At 42.7% G+C, this 25,064-nt stretch overlaps 1 protein-coding gene across 5 annotated transcripts in view; it reads right to left on the bottom strand.

Annotated features, from left to right (window-relative positions):
- neurl1aa (neuralized E3 ubiquitin protein ligase 1Aa) overlaps positions 1 to 25,064 on the bottom strand; it is a 48,071-nt gene that overhangs the window by 9,510 nt on the left and 13,497 nt on the right. The window contains exons 1-4 of one of the 5 annotated variants that reach the window (XM_037974968.1): positions 21,562 to 21,780; positions 14,686 to 14,782; positions 11,065 to 11,315; positions 10,586 to 10,907 (exon numbers count right to left, since the gene is read on the bottom strand). In XM_037974968.1, the coding sequence (XP_037830896.1) occupies positions 10,586 to 10,907; positions 11,065 to 11,315; positions 14,686 to 14,782; positions 21,562 to 21,687 (796 nt within the window). In that variant the 5' untranslated portion in view covers positions 21,688 to 21,780. Of the gene's footprint in view, positions 1 to 10,585; positions 10,908 to 11,064; positions 11,316 to 14,685; positions 14,783 to 14,880; positions 15,198 to 21,561; positions 21,781 to 25,064 lie in introns of those variants that run through there. The other 4 variants (XM_037974970.1, XM_037974967.1, XM_037974971.1 and 1 more) reach the window with 4 other exon arrangements.

The raw sequence follows: 25,064 nt of genomic DNA, 5'->3' as shown, positions 1-25,064 counted from the left end.
AACAGAAGAAGAAGAAGAAGCCCCGCCCCCCGTGATGAACAGAAGAAGAAGAAGAAGCCCCGCCCCCCCGTGATGAACAGAAGACGTTCGATGGACAGAGGAGCTGTTTGACATGAGTAATATCCTGTTTCTGAGAACATTTTTAACTTAAAGAAGAAACAATATCTGGGCTCTTCAGTGACTGATGAAGGTATTGATTTTAATCTAGTGTATTTCTACTTATTTATTAAAACTTCTGAAAGGTTCTACTGTTCGGTTTGACAAATATTAAACAGTCTGAGGACTCTGCAGAGGCCCGACTAGAAATCCTTGTTTTTGTTTTCATGAGATGTTTGCACCTGGAAGGTGTGCTTATACTGGGGTTTATTTGGGTAAAGGAGAAAATAACTAAGAACACAACTGGTGCAGAAGATACAGGATGCTTTTTGTTTTGTAGCTAAAATAATATGCTGCTTGCTATCTACAAACTGAACTGCAAACATTTAAACACAAGTTTCCTTCCTTTAGGCTTGTTGGTGCTGCAGCAAAGGCTTATGGGTATTGTGGTTCACCTAACCAAACTGGTCCACATACATCATGACATAATCTGAGGCTGCAGAGTTTCCAAGTCACAGAACAGCGAAGGAGAAAAACAGTATCAGAAAGATGCTAAATACAGGCTGACTGATGATTGGTGGGAAAGCTGCGCTGCAGAAAAAGCCAACTTCATGGAAGCTCTTCTCTCAGGGACCGAAATGCTTCCCCACATCCGAACTTAAACCCTCTTATACTCATGTGGAAACTTTAGTCTTGTCCAAATGCAGTGACTCACATCAGGAATCACGTGGAAAACGTGTAAAACTGACAGCGTTTGATCCTCTGAGCTCGCTCTGATATTTATGCATCATGGCTGAAATATGGGGCCTCGCAGCGCCGCTCCATCAAAGTCACGTCGGCTGTTATTTAATGTTAGCTGCTCAGCCAGAGACTCACACTCTGTGATTAATCTTTAATGGGACTAAGGCCTTGTAATTGTGCTGATTTCTCAGGGAGGCTTTAAGCAGAAGTGCACGGAGCAGCTCCCAGAGACGACTAATCAAGCGTTAAACACAGGTGAGCTGCAGCTAACGGTCCCCCAGGCTAGCTCAAGATCACTTCCCTGAACTTCATTTTCTCTGCTGTCTGTTCACACTCAGCAGAGAACAGGAACGCTTGCAGAGAGCAGCTCAGTCGGATTTCATGCAGTTTTCTCACTGACTTTGCACAGAAGAGGTTTTTAATGAAAAAGAAAAATCCTGAAGTGACTTCTGATTATAAGCTCCTCATTTAGCTCTGAAGCAGTCTGACATCATCAAATAAATACTGTAAATGTGTGTCCTGTAGGGGTGGGGGGTTAATCCATTTTTCAATGCATCTTGAAGGATTCTAAATCTATTTAAAAACCTTGAAAATTTATTACTATTTGATGTTAATAACATTGTACAAAAGGCAGAACTTTAAGATGCAGAAGTGGATCATTTACTGCAGTGAAAGCCAGTCTTTGGAAAAACTTTGCCTTCTTTGGCAAGATGTGTTTATGTTTCCGCGCAGAGGAGGTGAAAAACAGCAGGAGAAAGTCTCCAGAATGTCTTAGAGGGTTCTCATTTTTCTTGCCTAAGTTGCAGAAACTTGCAGCCTAAAAACGGTTTCTCTGAAAGTAATTGCAGAGTCACTGTGGGTGTCTCAAGAGTGCAAAAGCTGTATTTTGACACCTGCACAGAAGCTCTCCTCTGAAAACACGTCCAGGTCTCAAACCACACAGAGGAGAGAAAAAACATAAAAAAACTGGTCCAAATCTGCCTGTTTTTGTCTAAAGTGTACACCAGCAGATTAAATCATGTATGTGGGGCAGCTGCTGAGGCGGTTATGACGTGAACAACAAAATAATGTGAATGACCTAAAATGCAGTTTTTGATTTTCAGGAACTGGCTGTGCAGAACACTCGCTGGTTGCAAGCACACAGAATCCAGGAAGACTGCAGCAGAAAATGAGCCTATTTTTTCCATTTCAGCAGCTAGAGTCCAACAGTTCACCTCAGTGAGATACCAGCCCATGTTGCACCTTTTAGAGTCAGAGAGGAAAACGATGATCGCAGCCATTCTCACGTTCTGCAGCAGGACCACAAACAAAGGTGTGCAAACACCAAGGAAAGCAGACAGACATTTACTGCCACTGCACTCAGATTTTTAACTCCTAGTTTGTTCATTTAGATCCTAAAATGTTGTTGGAATGAAAACAGTTTCATCCTGTTTTTTCAGTTTATTTTATGTCTGAGAGAATCGATGCTCAGGGTTTAGTTAGAAACGGGATTACAGATGCATTAATATGACATCACAGCTCTGTGAATTTGAACCAGATCTGCAGACGGTGCCGTCTCTCTGCTGCCCAGCACTCAGCAGGAAACTGATGGGACAGAGCTGGACGGACCTCTGGGACATTCGGGAGGACTGGATGTGTGGTGTGAGTGATTACATGTCTGATGGAGAAGAAAGAGTGAGAGGTAAAGCCTGTGATTGAGTGTGGGGCGAAGGCAGGAAGGGGTTTGACGATCCTGAATTTATGCTGAAAGGAGTCGGTGAAGTCTCCCAAAGAGCCACAAATCGTCTCCCTGTCCTCTCTGCATGTCAGTCCGACTCTAACTCAAGCGCAGGACGTGTGACCACAAACCAAACACATGGCAAATTGATTCCTCTAAAAACTGGCCTTTCATCATTTCCTGAGGTTTTATGTCCCGTTTTACATCCCGTTTCCAGTCGATTACTCAGACTGTTCAAAGCACAGACATTTCAAACCCAAACTGGCTTCTGTGCCTCATTCTTCTTCTTTGAGACGGGACGCTGCTGTCCTGCAGGAACACGCTCTTTCAGCTTGGAGGACAGAAAGAAGGATGAAAGGACTGCTGAACATTTATTGTGCTCTTGTAAAAGAGTGTTTGTGCGCTCGGCTTGCATGTACGTACGGCCGTTTGTGACCCTCACCAGCTGCTGTTCTCTAATTGTGGTGCACCTGCGTTTTCAGCCGAAACAATCCTTTTGTCCTATTGGTCCCTTTCAAATCCAACTCTCACAGATGCTCTTTTCTTTTCACTGAGTTTTACACTTTGGAAGCAACGCTGAACTGATTGTTTTTTATTTTATGTTGATGTTTTAAGTTGGAATAAGGCCAAAGAAGATAAAGCTGCTGATACTGTAAGCCTCAGCTGAGAGGGTGGGATATACAGCACTTCAGGCAGAATCGCAGAGTAAAAGGTAAGCCTCAGACCAACCGTCTCTGAGTGAAAACTATCAGAACTTCTTGACCCGTGAGCAGAAGGTTCTGATGGTTCTACAGGGTTTATGGAGGAGATATGAAGAGTTAAAAAGAGCCTTCACTTCCTGTTTTCTGAGCTCAGTCCAACTTTCTGTGACCCGTTTAAACTGAATAATGTTTCTGCTGTAAAGTCTAAGCTGCAGAGCTCGTTTCTAACGTTTATCACTGATGTCTACAGGTGGAGAGCTTTTAGTCTGTTTCATGCACCTCAATCAAAACTACAAGAACACTGTTCTGGATTGAGATGCATGTTATGATGTATGATGGAAACAGAAGAAAAAAACTAAACGAACAGAATAGCAACAATGATGTTACATTTTCTGTGAAAATACAGTCTGAACGCAAAGTGCTGCATTTGCTGAAGAAGCTGGAAATGAGTTCTTAAAAGGTCAAATTTAAAAGGTAGAAAAAGGTTTGGCTAAAAGCTAAAAGTAGCAAAACACATAAAAGCTAAAAGTTTCCAGAACGGAAGCTTAAAACTAAAAGTAGCATCAGAAGACAAAAGCAGAGCCAGTTTAATGAAGCACATAAAAAACACCAATATTTTTAAAGCAACTGAAAAAAATCTCAATTTTTATCCAATTACTTTTAAATATATTCATGTTTGGTTTCATATTGTATTTCTTAGTTAGATTTCAAACCCCTGTTTTAGTTCCTCTGAGTGTTTTCAGATTAGAATAATTAGACACCTGTTGTGTTAATCTCTTACAAATACATGTCTGAGAGTGTTGTAGGGGGTGGAGGGTATGGGTCATGTTCGGTTCGTCCTGCAGCGGGCCTGGCTCGTTTCTGAACCGTCACAAAGTGGGTCACACAGGGATGGACAGAGGCAACATGCCAGGAGTTTATGCTGGGGTTGGAGAGGAGGTGGGAGTTTGGGAGGGATTTACTCTCCCTCGTGCACACAATCCATCTCCCAGGGCTTATCTCCATCCATCTCTGGAGGGTTTCATCTGAAATCTGCAGCTCGGAGGAGACAGAGGAAGGAGTGATCTCAGAGATATGAGAGGAAAGGAGGCGACACGAGGATGTGAGGGGGAAGTGTTCAGATGGGATTAGCCGAGACGGCAGACGGCAGAGGAGGATATCTGGGGAGCTTTTGAACCGAACAGATAAAACGAGCAGAGAGAGGGATGTTGGAAGGGAGGGATGGATTCAGAAGGTTCTTTGTGTGAGATGCTTGGGATGCTCTTTACTACCTGGCCTTGGTCCAATCCAAAGTCCCCGATCAGGCTCGGGTGGCTTTTAACACTGGGCTTCTGGAAAGAGCAGCAGGCTCCCAAGGTGACACATGGTGGAAACAAAGAGCCGGGCACAACGCCCGGTAAGCCACAAAAGCTCTGTCACTTAGGTCATCACCTTTTATCAGCCAATCAGCACGCCAGGACCTCACCACTAATAAGCTTCATCATATGGTTCTGATAATAAAGCTTTTCTAAGGATGGAGGGTTATTTATTACCGTGAAACGACTCACGCACCAACACAAACCTCTGCAGTGACACATCAACTATGTTTTAATAAAAAATATAAGGTTTATTTTATAATTAAAGGGTTGTATGTGTTTGACCTACTGTCTTTCATGGCAGAAAATCTTTTTATTCTAAGAAGGAACAAAGTCACATCAGTTCTGGTCAACCCTTGTATGATGATGATGATGATGATGATGTTATGTGCAATCTTATGCAATGACTCTCTGCTACTACCACACCAAACTATAATATATAAACATAATAAACTGACGGAGTTATATTTCTGTGCTGGCTTGATGAGCTGTGGTGCCATTTTGAGTTGGGGCGACACCCCACAGCTAAATAAACTTCACAAACACAAAAATGACCATAACTCAGTCACCATGACAGATACTGAGCTGAGAATCCAGTGAAGTAGTATCTGAGAGTCATCTCAACATGTATTCTGAGGGCGACTGAAAGCACAAGATCTCTGTTAGCATGCAAGCCGACGGGCAACATGCATTCCTTCAAAAGATGATAATTTAATACATTTTGTTTTGGATTAATCCGCCGCTAACAGATTCCTTTATATTCAGCTGGAATAAAGACCAAATCTGTCTAAAATTAAGTGATAAAGGGGTTATTATAACAAAGGTTTTTAAATACTGTTATTATCAGATGCTTTTCTTCCATTTCCTGCTGGCCATGGAGTCGTACAGTTTATACAGAGCAGCAGATGTTATTAAAACTCAGTTTTACTCTCAGTTATCTGGATCAGCAGCCAATTCACAGGAGGGCCGTTTTTATCTACAGTTCTCCTTTGTGTTAAATTGTACTTTTTAAACATCAGATAATTCACATTATTTCATCTCAAATCTAATTTTACAGCTCTAATAATCCTGAGCAGCTGTTAAAAACCAATTTCCTTGTCAGGATTATCAAAGTTCCTCTGAATCTAATCACAGCGCCTGACCAGGATGGCTGTCTAATTTTAGAATATCATTATTGAACTTCGACCTGAATGAACACTCGCACCCCAGCTCCAAACTCCTAAAGTCTTTTGTGTCTAAGTTGAAACGAGGTGGCGTTTCCTTTAACGAAGCGTCACGAGGCCAGCAGGATCCAATCGAGGATCCTCCCTTTGGACTCGTGTCTTCAGACATTTAGAAAAACAGGAAACTGCTCATAAATCTTGATGAGTTACCTCAAAATCACTCAGAATAAAGATATTCTGCTGATATAGCTGCAGTCTGAACAGAGTGTGCCGTAATGCCACATCAGGATCATACAAACTGGGATTGCTCTTCTTCATAAATTACATACAGCCTAATTCAGCAAGAAGCAACACGGCTCTGTTTGATGGTGTGAAGTCCTGAAGAAGTTCTGAACAAGTCCGACTTGCACCATCTTCTCTGGAACGGCTGTATTTTATTTTGGAGGGTCTGTGTGAAGCATGAGATTCCTAAGTGCTGTTATTAAGTGGTGAATCATTTCTGCCAAGACAGCGTCTGCAGTCAAGTGCTTACAAGAATCAAACCATCATTTCACTGAAAACAGATGGTTTCCCAACAAACACAAGAATCCTGGCTGCGTTCTGGTTTGTGCAGGACTTCTGCTGATCCGTGGCAGGAGAAGTCAGCTGAGTGGAAGTGAAGCTTGACGAACAGAGACAAGTTAAAGTTTGCACTTTTATGATTTTATTTGGATCACATTAGAGTAAACAAATCAAAACCTCGTCCAGGAAACGCTTTTCTTCATTCAGCAATATCATTTTATCGATCAGACATTTTTTCTGAACTGGAAAAAGGTGGAATGCTGCTGGGGGGGGGGTCTAAACTTTTGACTCGTTTAGATTTTTCTCTCCTGTGTTGAAGGAAACATGTTTGCTTCAGACTTATTGTTGCCTGAATGGAAGGTACACATCACCTTTCTGTAAACAGAGGAACCCGTGTGCTCATCTTCCAGCTGCACTCAACCAAAGCAGCTGAAGATCAAGATGAGAACCCAGCATTTGTGTCAGAGGTGACAGCCCCCACTTTAGCATCCTGACACGCAGTGAAGGGTTCAGAGGAGATGACCCAACCTGGAGCGGCGATGCGCCGTCAGACAACATCTGCTGGAAATAAAGAGCCTGACAGGCTGCGACCTGATCCATCAAACCTGAGCATGTTTCACTTTTCAGAACCAGCCCCGTCGCCCGGGCCACATCTGTCATCTTCACACGCAGGAAACTTTCTGCAGTTTGAGGCCATTTGCCTCCTGGAGTCAACAGTATGTAAATCAGACTGAGGTTCCCAGTTTCTCTCTTTGATGAAAATGTCAAAGAACAGTTTTCATTCCTCCTTTCTTATTAGTGTTTTGAGTGACAGTGAGTTTTAGACTTGATGGGATGGAGCTACGGTGTAATTTGATCCTCCCCAGAAGCAGAGGAGAGCTTCTGAAACCTCCGGATTCCTGATGAACGACAGAGATTGCCTCCTGGTTTCCTGAACACCTCATGTCCTGCCAACTAAATTAGCCATTTTGCCTCTTTCTGCCCTTCTGTGGTGACAGCTGGATGGTCCAGCTCCTGTCCTGAGTGGGCACGGTGAGGAGGTGTTAGCAGGCTGCAGGCTCTACAATCAGACTTCATTCCCCCGACCCACGGAGAAGCCCCCCCTGATTAAAGCTCTGCTGTGACTGACTTGCACAATCTGAGTCCTGTTGGCTTCACAACACCTGGAATTACTCAGAGACTCGACCTCTTTCCCTGTGTGTGTGTGTGCGTGTGTGTGTGTGTGTGTGTGTGTGTGTGTGTGTGTGTGTGTAAGACTGACAGCTCACCCAAGGTACAGGGACACTGCTATATATTAAACAACCTTCCTGGTTTGTTGGATTTCAGGCCCGAGGGGACAGCTCCAGTCAAACCTCCACATTATTACATCTGCTGCATTCACAGCCGGAGATGATCAATCACCAGATACCTGAGGCACCTGAGACATTACCAAACCAAAACCAGCTCGTTCACGCACGTGGCCATAAACTGAAAAGAATCCTAACTGCAGAAATACGGCAGAAACTGAAAAAAATCAACACTTTCTGCAAAAGTTCAGCTTGAATCCTGAGCTGAACAACTTTGCTGAAATCTGCTGATGTTTTAAGTAGATAAACCTAAAATGATCAGAAAAAAACGAAAACCAGCAAAACAGTAGTTATAAACTAAAAATGAGCAAGTATGCTGTAGTAGATTTCAAAGAACAAAGTTTTCAAGGAGTTGAAGAAAAATGTCAATAAAAGAGTTTTGAAAAGTTACACTCATAGCCATAATGTAAGTAGTTAGGAGTCTAAAAAAACTTACAGAAGAAACTATAAACAGGAAAACAGTGAAATATTTCTTTAACAATATTTTTATGGATAAGTTCCCAAAGTGTGAGCAGGAACTCCTAAACCTGCCCTGCCCTCCGCTGGATTCCTGTCCTGCAGAATAAATTCTCTGAGAGGATCTCATGATGCCGCGTCAGTCTTTCAACATCAAAGACGTCGTAAATATCTCCTGGGGTCATCCAGCGCTCGCACCTGAGATCGGCCTCAGAAACCAGGTAAATCACATCCTGACTGCAGATCAGTGGGGTCCAGTCCTGGTCCTGGGGGGCCCCATCCTGCATGTTTCTGTTATTTCTCTGATCTGAATGAATGGATGATTAACAGCTTTCTGCAGGACTTAAAGACCAGCTGAAGGCGTAAATCACTGAATCAGGTGTGTTGGAGCCTGGAAACAACAAAACATGCAGGATGGTGGCCCCCCAGGACCAGGACTGGACCCCACTGCTGTAGATGATGAATATTGATGAGATCAGACAAATTAACTCTGCAGTAAAGAACCTTTTATTGCCAGTTTATGACGGCTTTATGTTACAAAACTCACAGAAAAGTTGGATTCTGTTTTCTGCATCAGTTTTTTTATTCTGATGTTTAATGAACTGACTCAGATGGATTAAAAAAAAAAGATTTAACGAGTTTTAGGTCTGTTTCATCTAAACAGATCTTATTATTTTAAAATCATTATTACCATTTACACCGTTCCATCACATCAAATTTAATTTGCAATAAAATAGATTGCTTTAGAAGGACGGAGGAACAGATAATTTGACCTGGAAGATGAGACATTTAAATGTGCACGTATGAGCGCTCGTGCGCTGCGTTGTCCCTGATGAACGGAGGCACTAATACAACCAAACTGCTAATTTCCATAATGACAGGCCTAAAGTGCTTAAACAGGCTTTACAAAATATCTCTGAGTGAGAAACTTAATCCTCCCAACAATTTAATTCAGTCTTTATGTAGAGAGGATTATCGTCATGAATAATCTCACCCTCAGATGGAAACATAAATGTTTTTGATCCGACCAGGAAAAAGAAACGAGGACTAAATCAGAGACAAGTGTAGGTTCAAAGATCTAAATTAAAGCCTAAAAATAAAGTGTTTTAAAATGGACCAAATTCATTTTCACTAACAGATAAAACAAAATGCATCAAAGGTTTTTAGACTGGCAAATAAAATAAATCTGATCAGAATTTGGAGAATATTTGTGTGACTGCAGTCAGGATTCATTCATATCATTTTCCTGCTTCTTCATTCTTCTGTTCTTTGTTGTCTAACTACTTCTGCAGACTTTGTACTGTTTTCACCTTTTATAAATCAAAACATTCAGCTCATTCAGGAGACAGGTGCTGGGACTTTTGTTTTTTTTATATTTTAATTGACTTTTTGTGCTAGTTTTAGCTTTTAGCTAATCTTTTGTTGTTTAACAACCTTAATAACCTTCATGGCTCAGTGTTCACACTGTATTTTAACAGAAACTGTAGTTTCTGTAGTTAGTTTTGCTTTGGTATTTCTAAATGCTTTATCTATAATCTGACAGTCTAAAGCAGAAAATAAAACATCCTTGACCCTTGACCTCCACAGGAAGTAAAAATGAGGAATAAAGCCTGAAACGTTGCAGAAATGTGACCAAACAGCTGACAGACCTGATGTCAGCATCACTAATGAGTTTGTGACGGCTCTAGCTGATGTAGTTCTATGTTTGGTTGTGGGAGCAGATGTCAGTCATCAGGCCTCCTGGGAGAAGGAGTCCTTCTCTGCAGGCTGCCCGCCGTTTGGCCCGACTGTAAACTACAGTAGGAATGACTCAGGTGTTTCAGATCAGAATTCAGCCAGAGCCCTTTTTTCTCCAAGGTCAGACATCTCTCAGAGAGATTCATCGCAGATGTTCTGGAAACATCTGGATGCTCTGGAGCTTCTTATTGTTAATGAAGATCCACCAATCAGAACCATCTGCCCGGAGCAGCCTGCATCAGTCAGCACAGTAAACTATTACAGTCTTCAGTGGTGTGTATAAAAAATGTGCTCCCTGGTCTGTTTCTGACGACAGCCCCGAGTGGGTCAGTATTTATGATCCCGAGCTGCTTTTGTGTGTGCCATGCATGACCGGGCTGCAGGTTTTGGGTAAACATGAGATCAGAATATTGGTCAGCAGCAGCTCAGTGGTTTCCTGTGGCCTCGCGGGAAGATTTATTGAACACAGGAACGGGTCCGCTCACTTTAACAAAGGGCATGTTTACAGTAAAACACGTCCTGGAAAGAAGGAAAGTCTGCTTTGTCAACTGCAGGGATGTTGAAAGGAAAAGCATCAAAGCGCTAAAAATATCCTAATCCTCTTGACTTTGACGTAAAAGGGAAGCTGCCTCCACTGGTCATGTCTGCTAAAGAAAATCCACCCCATTATTTAAATATCCTAATGATGTTTACAGCACAGATCAGGCCTTACCTAGCAGCTGGACTCCGCGGGTCAGACCATAAACATCAATGAGGGCCCAAAGAGGCTCAGCTGTGCGGACGCCGCTGAAGAACAGCATGGGACTGGACTCGTTAATACGGTAGAAGACTCGGCCCTTCTTGTCCACCCAAAAGGCGATAACATTTCCCTCATTGGCAAACTCCTCGGGCAGCGCCTTGGCCCAGAAGCCGCTCTGCGACACCAGGTCAGGGCAGGCGTACTTCGGCAGGTTGTCTGGGTTGATCCTGGATGGGTCTTTGGAGGTGAAGCCCAGACGCAGAGCTCCACTCCAGCAGCACTGCTTTTTAGTGATCTGAGTGGAAGAGGAGAACAGTGGGTGGTCTGGCTGGTGTTTAATGATTTTATAAAAACCTTTTAACACAAATATCTGTGACTGCTGTTATCTGAATCTGAGGGCTTGTTTTAAACACTGGTCTGGTATATCGGACCTGAAATAAGTTGGCAGATACCTTGAGGCGGACTTGTTCGTACAGCGCGATGGGCCGGTTGCTGAAGGTGATGGCGTTGCAGAAACTGGCCTGCCTCTTCACGGTCTTCTGCACCAGGTCCATGATGATCTGGGATCCCTTGGCATTTGGGTGGAAAAGAAGAGGACTGACAGGAAGAGGCCCGCCAACGCTGCCACACTGGATAGGCAGACATCTTTTGGGTTTGTGGTGACACCGGTGTGATGTGGACGGGAATGGGCCGCCGAGAGAGTCTGAGGCGAAGGGAAGAAAGCAGAAAACGAAGTTTGAACTCTAAATACTCAAGGAAAGTTTGCATCAGGACTGAAACAATACAAAGAGTAACTCAAACAACTCCATTACAAAAAGTCCTTGAGGCAAAAATCTTTGATTTGTTGTTGTGTAATGCCCAGTGCACATTATGTTTCACATTTATTATGGTCAGACAACACACTTCTGTTCAGTTTTTTTACAATGAAGGAACTAGAAAATAATAAAAAGGAACAAAAGGTCAAAGGTTTGGGACAAAATCAAACAAAGGAAAAGTGAAAACAAATCAAACAGCTTGTGACAGCTGTTCCCCCGTTTTTTAAAGTGTTATCACTCCTAGCAATAAAACACAAGCATGTAGCGTTGATTGATCCTAATTTTACTTTCTTAGTTACAAACTAAAAGTTTAAAATACTTGCTACAGCCCCATCCCTGAGTTGGTTCAGTCCGCCTCAGATAGGCCGGAGGCTTACAGCGTTCAGCTCGACCCAGACCATGGTTCAGCCATGATTGGTCCAATGAAAAAACTAAATTAAAAATATCTGCCCAGGATTCAAACCTTGATGTGAAAGCGAGTTGCACCAACCGATCATAGTCAGTCGAACTTCACACTGAAGTCTTCAAAGTGGAGACTGGTGGGACTGGATGTAGATTGTTTTCATTCCTGATTTTGCTCCCCTTTTCTGCCCTAATCAGGCATCCATGAATACATTCATAAGCACCACCCCACCCTCCATCATGTGGTTCAGGCCGAAGCCCGGCAGCAAAATGAACGAGCCGTCCTGCGAGGACCACAACTGGAGCGATTTTCACAGACTCTCCAAAGCTGCTAACTTGCAGATAAAAATGACTTAATTAGTATTCTACAAGTGATCCGAAGTCCTGAGAGAGAATCCTAATCTCACACTGTGTGTGATATCTTTCTAGGATGTTAAATAACTTCCAGAAGTTTTCACATTTGAGCTGTCCAACATTCACAAGTGAAGATGTGTTAATCTATTTTTTTAATGGATTTTTTCTCTCGACTTCAGGTCTACTTTTATGTCAGCTGATCAGGACTTTTCCTCACATTTGAGCTTTTTAACCAGCAGGTTTGAAGATGTTGGCTAATGCAAACGTTGGATTATGGACTGTTCAGGTTCCCATCAGAGAGGAACTTTACTTCCTAATTGTGTGATTGCTGCTTTAAAAAAACAAAAGCTTCTGATTCGAGAGATTGAACCTTCAGCAGAACCTGATGTTTACCTTGGATTTCACAGAGCGTTTTCTCCCCAATCCAACATTTCAGCACATGTTTGGATAATCAATCAGCAAGATTAAATGTAAGATATGATCCTTCCTCTGTTACACTGGATCTCAGAAGCTTCCTTACAAAAACATGGCCGTAGTAGTTAAGTAAAATGATGGTTAACGTCACGTTTACGGTGCTGTGAGCTCAGTCTTTACCAGATGAAAACTAAGACAGCGGCAGCAGCAGCTGTCCTGCAGAGACCTGATAAGACCTGCAGCTAACGGTCCCAGAATACGACTCACCTCAGCTGTGTTTATCTGTAATGACCTCTTCAGTTTTACACTGCACAAGTGTGTCTCCAGTCCAAACTGGCTCTGAAATAGGAACATCACTGAAGCCTTTTGTTTTAGGAGCAGCGTGCACGGCCTGAATGCTGCAGGCGCACGTGGTCATGAGCAGAATGAGCTGAATGCATTAGTGGGCTCTAAAGAGCCGCAGCTGCTGTGGTGTGAATTCAGGTTTCTTAGCAACCCCCCTTTCCCCCCGTACACACACACACACACACACACACATGTGAAGGTCTCAATCAGCTCCGTCTGCAGCCATCAGTTGGGACACAGATGCCTTTTGTTTACCCACACGACAAAATTATATTTATAGTCCCAGAATCCAGTTGTCTGCAGCTTGTGTGAGTTTTCCAGGAGTCCTTTCAAACGCAGGCGGCGTCACTTTACAGAGATCGGTCCCCTTCATGTCATCAGTTCGATACAGTATTTAACTGCCCATCAACCAGCAGCACGTCTGAGAGACCCTCAGGTCCAGGTCCAGGTCCAGGTCCAGCTGTGGTCCGAAGTTTCAACCCATCCTCGCCCTGAAGGCTTCATACGAAGAAGTTTGGTCTTTTAATAATTATCAGAATCAATTTTTATTTCAGGATGGAATGACTTCGATGATTTTAACAACAGAGCAAGTTTGAATTTGTGGATTTTCTCTGATCCACATATGGTCAAAAATATACATACAGGGTCAAATATACCCCCCCCCCACCCAGTATTTTGGTTAAATATCTGTTGACAAGCATCCCCTGGACCACAGATTCCATCAACAAACTTAATTTAGAGTTTTTTTGTTTTCTGAACAAACCTGACTCTGAGTTTGAGTTTGGGACTTTGGGAAGATCATTCCAGTATCTTAATGTTAGTCCGATTAATCCAATCAGAAACCAGTTCTGATGCTTTATCCAATCAGAAACCAGTTCTGATGCTTTATCCAATTAGAAACCAGTTCTGATGCTTTATCCAATCAGAAACCAGTTGTCCCGTTGCATCCAGCTGTTGATTTGAGGTGAAGGTGAAGAATTTGTAGTCCTCTTTTTCTTTTGCATGATGCTACCACCACCGTGTTTGACAGCTGGTTCAGTGTTCTGAGGTCTGAAAGCTTCACCTCGACTCCTCCAAACGTCCTTCTTGTCTTTGTGTCCAAACAGCTCAGCCTTTGTCTCGTCTGACCATCAGAAGACACTTGTCCTGTCCATGTGGACAGCTGCAGGTTTCAGTCCAGCTTGAAGGTTTTGGAGCTTGTTTCTCGGACCTCTCAGTCCATGATGATGTAAAACTAGCCTGATTGTGGACAGGGACACCGGTTAAAGGCAGCCTTGAGCCTAGTTGATCCCTGGTTTGTTCCAAATCAATTCCCTGTTCATCTGAGAGGGATGGATGAGTATTGGTCAATATAATGAGTGTTACGCTAACAAGCAAATTCTCTTTAATACTGGGACAGAAAAACTACCAGCTGCAGTCAATCATAATCCTGAACAGGAATTGGACTCTTTAAGTTAAAAGACTTTCTAGAACCTTCAGCACCACTTGTTAACAAATTTAGATGTATGCATAATTTTGACCCTGTGAGAAACAGGGAAAATTCACAATAAGTTCAAATGTGTTTTGTTGTTGTTTGTTGTTGTTTGTTTCTTGCACTAAATGCATCCGTGTAGGTTCTGTTGGTTCTTGTCACTGGGTGGCGCTGCTGCGACAGCGCGGGGCAGAGGAGCCGGTGTTGGAGTGAGTTTTAACATGGCGCCTGGTGTGATGGCACTGTCACTGTGATAAAGTTTGATAGTTTACCCGCCGTCTCCCTTTTCTTCATCACAACCGCTGTGGGATCCTTCCACCCTGGAAAACAAGGGTTCTCACAGCAACAGGCCCGGAGGCTTGAGTCTGCCTGAACAGAACCAAAAATCCAACTAAATGAGTTCAATTTCAATTCAAAACAAATCTGAGGATAAAAAACAACAACAAATAAATGAGAACACATCCCACCTCTTGTTTCTTGCTCCTGTTCAGGTTTGAAAACACCAGAAAAACAAAAACATCAACAACAACAAGCCTGGAGGTTAACGTCTGGTTTTCCCTTCGCCTCAGAACCCCCCGTGTCCTCCAGCCCAGGACGGACACCTCACGGTAATGGCTCCTTATAAACCAGAGTTTGTCTGCACTGTGTTCTGCTTGTGTTATCAATTTAAACAGCATTGCAGGAGCCATTTTGGTAAAGGTCAGAGATGTTTTATTAGCAACAAACAGGCTGAAAAGCTCATATTTGTTGCCTCACAGTGGAGCGCTCTGTGTCCATTAACAACACGGACAGAACTCCAGTCCATCACAGTCCATCACAGTCCGTCAAACCCCGGTGAACATCTCAGAGAAGCTAATCTGTCAGCGTTTTGTTCAGCTGAGGATGTGTGTAAATCTCTGGGTCCTTTTATCTGCTCTGGTTGTTACTCACCAAGTTCCACCTGAGTTCTTTACGATGCAAACAGAATTTATGGGTGGAAGAAAAATGTTTAAATATTTGCTCAGCATTTGGTTGAAATATCACTTCCTGTTTCTGCTGCTGCTCCTTCAGGTTGGACGGTGCTGCTTGTGTCCAACTGTCTTTAAACCAGAGGTTCTCAGCTGGACTGAGGTCTGGGCTTTGACTGGACCATTCCAGGACTTTTATTTGGTTCTCCTTGAACCAGTGGAGTTCTTCAGCAGAGGGTTTAGGCTCAAAGTCCTGCTGGAAGGTCCCGGTCCGTCCCAGTCTCTAATCTGTGGAAGCATTTCTCTGTATTAACTCTGTATTATAACTCTGACCAGCTTCCCGGTCCCTGCTGATGAAAAACATCCCCACAGCACGATGCTGCCACCACCATGCTTCACTGTAAGGTTGGTATTCTCAGCATTTTGTTTCAGACCTGGTGTTGTCTTTGAGGTTTGGTGTCATCTGACCACAGCACCAGGAAAGGGTCCTTTTTTCATTGCATCAGTGCTGTTTCCTGTCACTCGTTCCTGAACCTCAGCTCTGTGCAGCTTACAGTGGTCCTAATGGACAGACAGGACCATCATAAGCTCCATCAGGTTATCATGGCCTCCTGGATGTTCAGAGGGAATTAATACTTTTACAACCCACTGTACAGTAAAGCAAACCCTGCCAGGGCTCAGCAGAGACCACTGACCCAGATAACTACAGTTAGGTCTAGGTTTATCGCCATGGAAACAGAATTCATAACAACCAATCAGGAAGTTCAGGTAGTCCACAGGATGACCCACTTCCCCCACTCACTGCTATGAAATCCAGATTAACTGTCACCCTACAAGTGAAAACATACAAACACCTGGAGTGTGTGTTCGTGATGGTAGCTCATCTTAAATCTTTAAGGAGAAAAGAATAAGTCGTGTTGGGTGTGACGTGAAAAAAACAGGACAAGCTTGATTACATTTCACTGTTGATCTCTGCAGAGAACCTTCTCACTAAAATCTGTTAAAATATATGTTTAGCAACAACTGCAAACATGTCAAAGTCAGAAATAATAAAAAGATGCCAACAAGCCTGCAAGGCGATGACAAACAACCCCTAATGATGTTTACATTGCCCCGTCTGGATGATCCATTCAGTCCCACTGAGTCACGACAAAATGCATTATATCTGAGCCTGATGCAGAAGCAGCAAGGAAATGAATCACTCTATAACAGCAACTATTAATCACACCCATTATCATTTAGGCTTACAGACTTCTCTCAGAGTTTACAATACATGCACGAGCTTAAACTCACAGCTTATTTATCCCTACGGTCTCTCACATGTGGAACAGGAAGTGTTTTCCCTGCAGACAGGTGGCAGGACTTCACTGCAGCAGCATCACTCATTACCTCTCTTGGGTAGTGTTGGTTGGTTTGTCTGTCTGTTAGAAGGATTATTTACAAACTAATAAACAGATTTTGATGAAATTTTCAGGAAATATTTGGGTTGTCACAAAAAAACCAAGTAAATAAATTTAGGTGGGTATCAGGATGACCCTTTCTTTGGCCTTGGTGGAGGTTAATCTCTGAATGCTTCTACTTATGCCTGAAACGCTGCCAGGCAACGTCGTGATAGATCTGTTTGTTCAGGAAGTCTGGGCGCAGGGATAGATGGCTGGTTCCCATGGCGATGGTGTGGGGGAGGAGAGGGCCAATAATGAGGCTGATCAGATCAGGTGATCCTGTCGTTCAAAACTATAAACTATTTTTGGAAACTATGCTATCTTGAGTGATATTGAACAGCAATTAACTTTCTAATTTTGAAGCCATAAACAAACAAAAAGTAAGAAAACGTGTATTAGAGCAGAATAATTTATAGAACAATCAGTCAATAGTTGATGTTTTCCCATTTGTGCTGAACTGAAACCAGAAAAGTGATACAGAAACAAGTCTGTACCTGGCTTCACCTGCTGCTGAGAGACTTTCCTTTTAATAATTCACACCCTGATGATCCGACAGTGAAAGGTGAGACAGCGGACCGATGAGGTCTACCTGAAGTCTCGCCGCTGGTTGTGTGGATACTTCAGGAGCAGGATTACTCAAGAGTGGTCAATAAATGATCACATCCCCGAGCTGCTGACAGAGGAGCACAAAGACGCTTCTCTGGCAGTGAAAGAGAGCGATTTTTAGAGGTGGAATTATATGCAGCGTTTATTGACTGGAGGCAGGCAGGATGCTATTTCTTACTGACAGGAAGTCATTATGTAGCTGCTGCCTTGAAGGTGACCCGCTTGAAGAGCTGGATCCAGGAACACAAAGGGAGAAGATTCTGAACAGGGCTGCTGAGCTCAGTTACATGATTGACACTGACCTCCTGACCTCCGACCCTCTGACATATGTTTCTGTCCCTCCACAGCAACCAGAAATTCTGATTAAAGCGTCTTCTGCTCTCAGGAACTCAAAGAGACATGAATAAACTGGCATTACTTACAGGAATGCATCTCGCCGGCCACCGTGCAGGATCTGTTAACTCTCAAAGCGTGTGTTGGGGAGGAGTCTCAGCTACTACCACGCTAACTTTTAGCTCAATTTCTGTGAAGTTGACTCAGTTATAGACATTTTTGTTTCTGCTAAAGTCAATCCAATGATTATCTTCTGAAAGTTTCATTCAAATCTGTTTTCTGGTTTCTAAGATATTTTGTTAATAGACAGACAAAAGGACACTTGCACATACAGGACAGACACAGGCAGTTACATGATCACCCGCCTTTCATGGTGAATTTATTTGGACATTAATGTGGTCCAATCAGATCATCGATTCCCCTCAGTTTCAGCTGTGAATCTGACTCCATTCAGCCAGACGCTGCATGGAGTCAGCCTCAGACAAATGGCCCACTTTCAGTCAGTCGGGACCGCAGAATCTCCCACACACCCGGCGTATTATGCAACCGACTCGACAAACGCTGCTCAGATGTGCTCCGGTACTTTACACGTACAGACAACAGCCTGCAGAGGTGAAACTTAACAACATAATCTGACAACAAGAAACTGTTCTAATCCTGATCTCAAAAACATTCAAAGAACTGGGACAACACAACCTGTCCTGGAAGTTTGATTTCTTTTTTCCTCCAAAAGATGAGGAAGGCATCCCTGAAAGGATTGCAGCTGAAGGAACAACATTGCCGGTTGTCATAGCAACGGGCAGTGATTTCATTTTAAATTTAGCTAAACCCACTCCTAACAGACTCTTCATGTTTGCTTTAAGACAAACAGAGACAACAGTCTCATTATCCTGCAGGAACTGATCCATTAATCAATATTTGAAATAATCAATTAACTCAGTTTATGGGCAGGAATGCAATCAGTCAGGGAGCTCTGCTTGTGTGCTGTCCCGCTTTTCAATTAACTCAAAAACTGAAAATTACAACACGTGTTCACAGGTAGATGACAACTACTGCACTTTGCTCAGAGCGTACAAATACTACAGGATGTTTACTGAGATTTGCTGAGCAGTACGTGAGTATGAAGGGTTTATAGAGACATGAACTGACAGAAATGTTAATGCTGCTGTCATCTGATGCACCAGCAGCTATGTTCCCAGTTAGAAACCAAAGTTTGGGGCATGTTCTAGTTGAATTTCCAACTGGAAACTTGTTAGTTCTGACGTTGTGTTTCATTGGCGTGCACCGTTACCTTTCTTAGAATATAAAGCGGGACCTATCCAACAGCTAGCCACTGTTTAAAGCAGGTGCTGATCATACTTCCATTAAATTATACCCCGGTTCAGATTTTTTACCAGTAAGATTCCAACCTGTTCTCATTTCAGAGCCATGGCCTTCTCGAAGCACACGTCCTCAAACGCATCCTGCATGCATGAATCATAAACACCAGCTGCACAGGATCAAGAAGTACTTTAGTTTTTAGTCAACAGGATTATTTACCATAACTGTATTCCCGTTTTTTATTTACCAAATATGTCTGATGAATAAACACTTGTTAAAAGCAGTTGGTGATTAAACATTGTGACAATTACCTGCCCTGAGTGTACATAATGACTCAGTGTTGGTGAGTAAGAATAATAATAATAATAACAATACTAAAAACCGGTTCCAACTCGCTCACCCTCATCATTTCAATTCACTCCAACAGATAAAATCATCAGCTGTCAAAGTGGCACCAAGTGGACAAAAAAAGAGTCCAAAGAGTTCGAAACTCGTACAAACAGACCTGCGGTGGCTTTCTGTACCCAAGAAGTTATTATTATATGAGTAAATATTACATTTAACATACAAAAAGTTATAACAAAACAGAGAAAATAATGAATTTATTGCAAAGAGTTTAAAAAGACAAGAAAAGAAAGAATGTTTTAACATTTCAGATGATTTTATTAGCCTAATATTAGTCAGTAAATGTACTGGTTGGTCTTTTTGTTTGCCATATTAAAAATAATCACGTTATGCTCTCAGTAAAGAAAAAAAAAGAGCTAAAAGTGTGAATCAGCTTCTCCATAGATGTGGGACATGATAAATGATAAACTCATGACCGAATCAGAAGCAGAAAATCTGAACTAAATTAATATTTTCTCACATATTTCCTGCCTGGTTTGACCTAAAAACGCTCAGAAACAAACATCTTCAGCTCTTTAATCATATTTTACAATGAAGAACTGCAACTTCAGATATTTGATCAGTCCCAAAATAAACCTAAAACATTTATTTCAGAACATAAACTGTCTACTAATTAACCAACCATTCCTCAGCAGATATAAAACTGTTATGTAACCTAGTTTCTTCAGGAGTTTCACTTTAATTAGAAACCTGGTATGAAAGTCTGAACTGTTTCTTCAGCAGAGATATATTCTGAAAAATGACCTCATCAGTGAAATAAAATGTTGGATCATTTTATTTTAATAAACTTAGTTCTTAAAGTGTGCAGATATAAAAACTGTCTGTTCCTCTGGGACTAAAGTTGTAACTTTAGAACATCAATATTAGTTTAAAACATCTGTTAGTAAATAAATTGGACAGATTTTTATGTGGAAAACAACAAAACAAGTCCAACAAAGATGAGTTTTCGTTCCCTGACCTGGCCTGGGAAGTTCCAGGCTTTACAGATGTTACTTTATTAACTCTGCTTCAGTCTCTGTGAGCTCACATGAAAAGTGGCGTTCCACGCACCAGTTCTCATTTTTTACCTGAACAAAATCACCTTTGAAGAATTTAAAGCTCCAGACTGGATAAACGAGCTACAGTCAGAGCTGAAGAGGATGGATGCTGAGCTTTATTCTGTTTCACTTCACCGACTACATCCAATAAATACTGAAGTCATGAAAGCAGCATCCATATGAGCCGCTGCTTTGCAAGTCAAAGTTTTCTGTTAGTGCTCAGAGCAAAGCTCGGGGATGACTCTCAGCTACTACCAACCCCATGTTTAAGTCAGCATCAGGAGAACTGAGTTTAGGGCGATAATAAGAGCAATATAAAAGCTTTCTGCTGTGAGGTGAGGATCCATCTGTGGAGTGAAATAAACACACCTGGGAACCTGTGTTTGACCTTCATCCCAGAGAAAAGCAGCTCTCCTTACTGTCCTGCTTACAGTAATTGGATTCAATAATTGGACCAATCAGGTGACAGAAGGGTCACAGCTTCACCTCCTGTCCTTTTATTTATTTATCTCCAAACCGTCAGGGCTCTGTCAGTGCAGAGCTGCCTTCAGCATCATTTCCTGAGTCTGTTGGTTCAGGGGGGGTACAAACCGGCCTGAGGCTGTTTGTCACCACACAAGGCAGGATGCTGGCCTACATTTCAACCACGAGCTCCACCACCGATCTGCTGCTCCTCACAGCAGCTCTTCAGTTGGAGAAGCTGATCTGGATCCGGATGGAGGCTCCAGAGCAGCAGAACTGCGTCAAAGCGCAGCTGCGCCTGGTTATTAATGAGGGAAACTACAGCAGAGAGGGAAACCCCACAACTTCCCATCCTTCCCCAGCAGCAGGACGCAAACATCTCTGGGACAAGACGAAAAGACATCCTGAAGGTGGCAGTTTCCAGTTCTAGTCCTCATGTTTGTCAGAAAGCAGCTGTGCGTCCAGAACGCTTCCATTCTCACCCCGGAGTGACGTAACTGTGGTGCTGATCTGGTACCTGCCGGCAGAACCTGCACCGAGATCCTGAACGATCCGGATCCGGTTTGAAGGAGAAAGATTTCAGATTCCATTCTTACCGTACAAGGTGTTTCTGGTGATCTGTCCTCCCATGGCGGCTTTATCCCACAGCCGTCCGCTTTGCGTCTGCGTGGATTATTCTGATGCGCTCGCGGCACAGCCCGGCGCTCGTGACATATTTGCATCCAAAGGTGTGTGTGTGCGCGCGCGCGCGGGGTGGGTGAGGGAGGGGTGTCGCTGCTCTCCTCAGAGTAGATGCAAACACCTCCGTGTTCCGCTTGCCGTGAAGGCAACTCCCCCCTCCGCCTCCGGCCCCTCATTCAGCAGCTCCCCGCCCCGCCCCCTCACATTTACATAGAGGGCGGGGCCTGGCACGGTCACTGCCGGGTTCTGAGCGCTCCTCTGGGCCACGAGGAGCAGCTGTCTGGAAGTGGATCTATGAGGATCTGAGCTGCCGCAGACAGCAGTCAGAGCGATCTGAGTTTAAAGAATCAAAGAGAAATGGTCTCTTTGGAAGTGTGAAGCCCAGACAGAGCAAAGCACATCAACAAACATTTTTATCAGTTTAAGCATAAATCCCATATTTCCCACAAACGCGTGATTAAAAGAGCCCAGAAGGAGTTGTTCCATCTCTCAAAGGTTCACACTGCAGGCAAAAGTGACCTCAAGTTGGATTCTATTTGCCCATATCTGATTTTTATGAGTCTGAACCTTAGAAATCTGTTTTGCTTTTTAAATCAAACCCAGGTCACTTTTATATGTGGTCCTAAATCAGATACATGTTTAAAGTGTTTCACAGTGACCTCAGTCTGAAGACTGGAGAAAAACATTTTATATAAACAAAATAAGCACTGAACTGTGGAGGCCTATATAAGACCAAACTATATTTGTGGAAAATTATTTTGCATTCAAGTAAATTATTATTTCAGAGAAAGACAAAACTGTGTGGCTGGAAGTTAAATCAATAAAGTGGCGAACAAACTATCAGGGCAAACTGACACAGATTCAGTGCCTTAAAAATATCATTCTGCTACAGAAAGTTTATTTACATAATGCAGAAAATTAGACAAGAGAATTGCTCCAATTTATAAATATCCATTTCAATGTTATTTTTTGTCTGCAGAGGAACCAAAGAGCCACATGTGGCCCCAGAGCCATGGGTTGCAGACCCCTGTTCTAAGAAAAAAAGCGGATCATCTCCAGTTTCAGAATGACTCCTTTTTACTGCCTTCTTGGTTTGGGATTACATGGGTCAAACAACTTCTGTCTGAGTGGTTCCTGCTCTGAATAACTACTACTTCAGCTCCTGCGTGAGAATTTCTCCCTGATTCTCCAAACTGAGACAGCCGCTGTCTGCAGGTAAGATACTGTCTGCTCGTAACGACTCTGAACAATCCCACTTCCTGAAATACAAATTAATCTTTCATTGAGCAGAACGAGCATCTCTCCATGTTAAACTTCACAGTATAAAAATAAAATAGCGATAGAAGACTGAGGCTAAGTATGGCTTCAGAGCCTCAGAGAGCAAGTGCTCACATTCTTCGCTCTCAGCACTCACTCGTTCACCTTCTGCGCTCCGATCTGTCCGGCAGGCAGCCTGGGTGACCCTTCAAGAATCGGGCCTCTGAGTCGAGCCGTCATCACGTATCTGTGGTGACTTCAGCCTCACACACACGCCTTCGCCGCTCCGGGCTCAGCTACTCTGAGATCATGCTCCAGTGTATGAGAATAATAAATCCCAAAATGAAAAATCATGGAAAAAGCCGCGGTAACCTCACACCTGTGTCTGTCACTCCCTGACAGCAAACTTAAGAGAAGCAGACTGAAAATTAAGCCTCAGACAAACCGTCGCTGCGCGTGAATTTTTATGTTTCTAAAGTTTTATGTAGGAGAAATGACAAGTTAAAAGTTGTGGTTCATAGTGATCCTTTATTTCCAGTTCAGAAGAAAATGTTTGTGTCTGGAAGCTTAGCTGAGAGGTTTCTGCTCTCTGGGGGATTTGATAAAAAACCTACAGCAGTGAGAGACACACCGGGTCACAGAAGACAAAAATGTCTAGGTTCTGATATATAATTTGTACATGTATATACATATATATGTGTGTATGTTGTATATGTACCAACAATAGTTATGGGACTAAGAATTGTTTATTTGGAAAAAACTGAAAATGTTTCAAAGAGGGCTGGCTTTCTCATCTGTTTGGCCAAAACCCCATCAACTTCTGTTTTTTTTATTTTTAATTTTTATTCCAAATCTTGTCTACTTTGTGAGCCAGCTTCACTCTGCTTCCTCAAACAAGTTAAATGAAGCAGTTTTATGCAGAGACTCTGAGAGATGCACCTCAGTCAGACTCCTGAGAGCTCTGCAGGACAAACGGGTGTTTCTTGTTGTCAGCAGAGCCGTGTTTGCATTAATAAAACAGGAAGCACAAAGGTACTGTACAAAGGAAGGATGTTTCAGCGATGCATTCATGTCCAGCACTAATGTCAAGCAAGAAGGGAAGTGCTCTTTTCTTCAGGTCTTTCCTCTGCACGTGACTCAAACGTCTAATGTTTCCTCCTGAAACCCGCCTGGCTGGCTTCCAGACACTGCTTTTATTTACAGAAATCCATAAAAGTATTCATATTAAAGGTGACTTTAAAGCCTTACAGGCCAAGTTGGTGTTAGTTTTACAGCTAATCCAGTTAAAAGGAAAGCATTAACTTATATTTGACACCAGATACCTGACTCAGTGCTGACAGTTGCATTAACATTATTCAACATAAAATCTCCAGAGAGCAGTTTTTCTTGAGCTGAAAGTGGTTCTAACAAGCCTGACTCCAGAAATTTTGCAATTGTCTGCAGAGGTGATACATGAACCCAAACGCGGTTAGCCTCTCTGTGTGCTCTGAGCTCTCTCTGGTAAATGTGCAGACCATGTGTGCCTCCGCAGAGTCCCGTTTAGAAAACTAAACCTTGAGGTTGTGGTCCTGATTTCATTCTGCCCCAGGTCCCAGGCGGGCTGGAGTATTTGTTATGGTTACATGGTGGTAATCATTAAAGATGATGGGGAAATGGGGCCATGTAAATATTATTACCTGCAGGATTTGGTGTGTAATCCTTTAAAGATAAACAGAAAAGCTCAGATTTATGGAGACAGTTGGTTTTAACTCACTCAGCCTTTCTGCTCCGTAACTCTAAATAACTTTAATATTACATGATAATAACTATAATAGTCTTTTCCATCAAACATTTAATGAATAAAATACAATTTTATAATTAACTCACAATATTTTAAAATTAGTTTTGTTTTAAACAGCCTAAAAATGCAGAATATAGTGATGTTGGAAAATTTACTTATAAAGCAGATTTTATTTCATGTAAACCTGCAGTAATGTGCTTCCATCTCATCCATGGAGCACAAAGTTAGAGAAACAAAGATGAGAAGATATTTAACTTTCATAAACAATAGGACCGGGTTTAGAGCTCCAACAGGACCGGGTTTAGAGCTCCAACAGGACCGGGTTTAGAGCTCCAACAGGACCGGGTTTAGAGCTCCTAACAGGACCGGGTTTAGAGCTCC

Source organism: Kryptolebias marmoratus, linkage group LG3, assembly GCF_001649575.2.
Source record: "Kryptolebias marmoratus isolate JLee-2015 linkage group LG3, ASM164957v2, whole genome shotgun sequence".
NCBI lineage: Eukaryota > Metazoa > Chordata > Actinopteri > Cyprinodontiformes > Rivulidae > Kryptolebias > Kryptolebias marmoratus.
The sequence above is the reverse complement of the archived record's forward strand: the minus strand, read 5'-3'. Positions and strand labels throughout refer to the sequence as shown.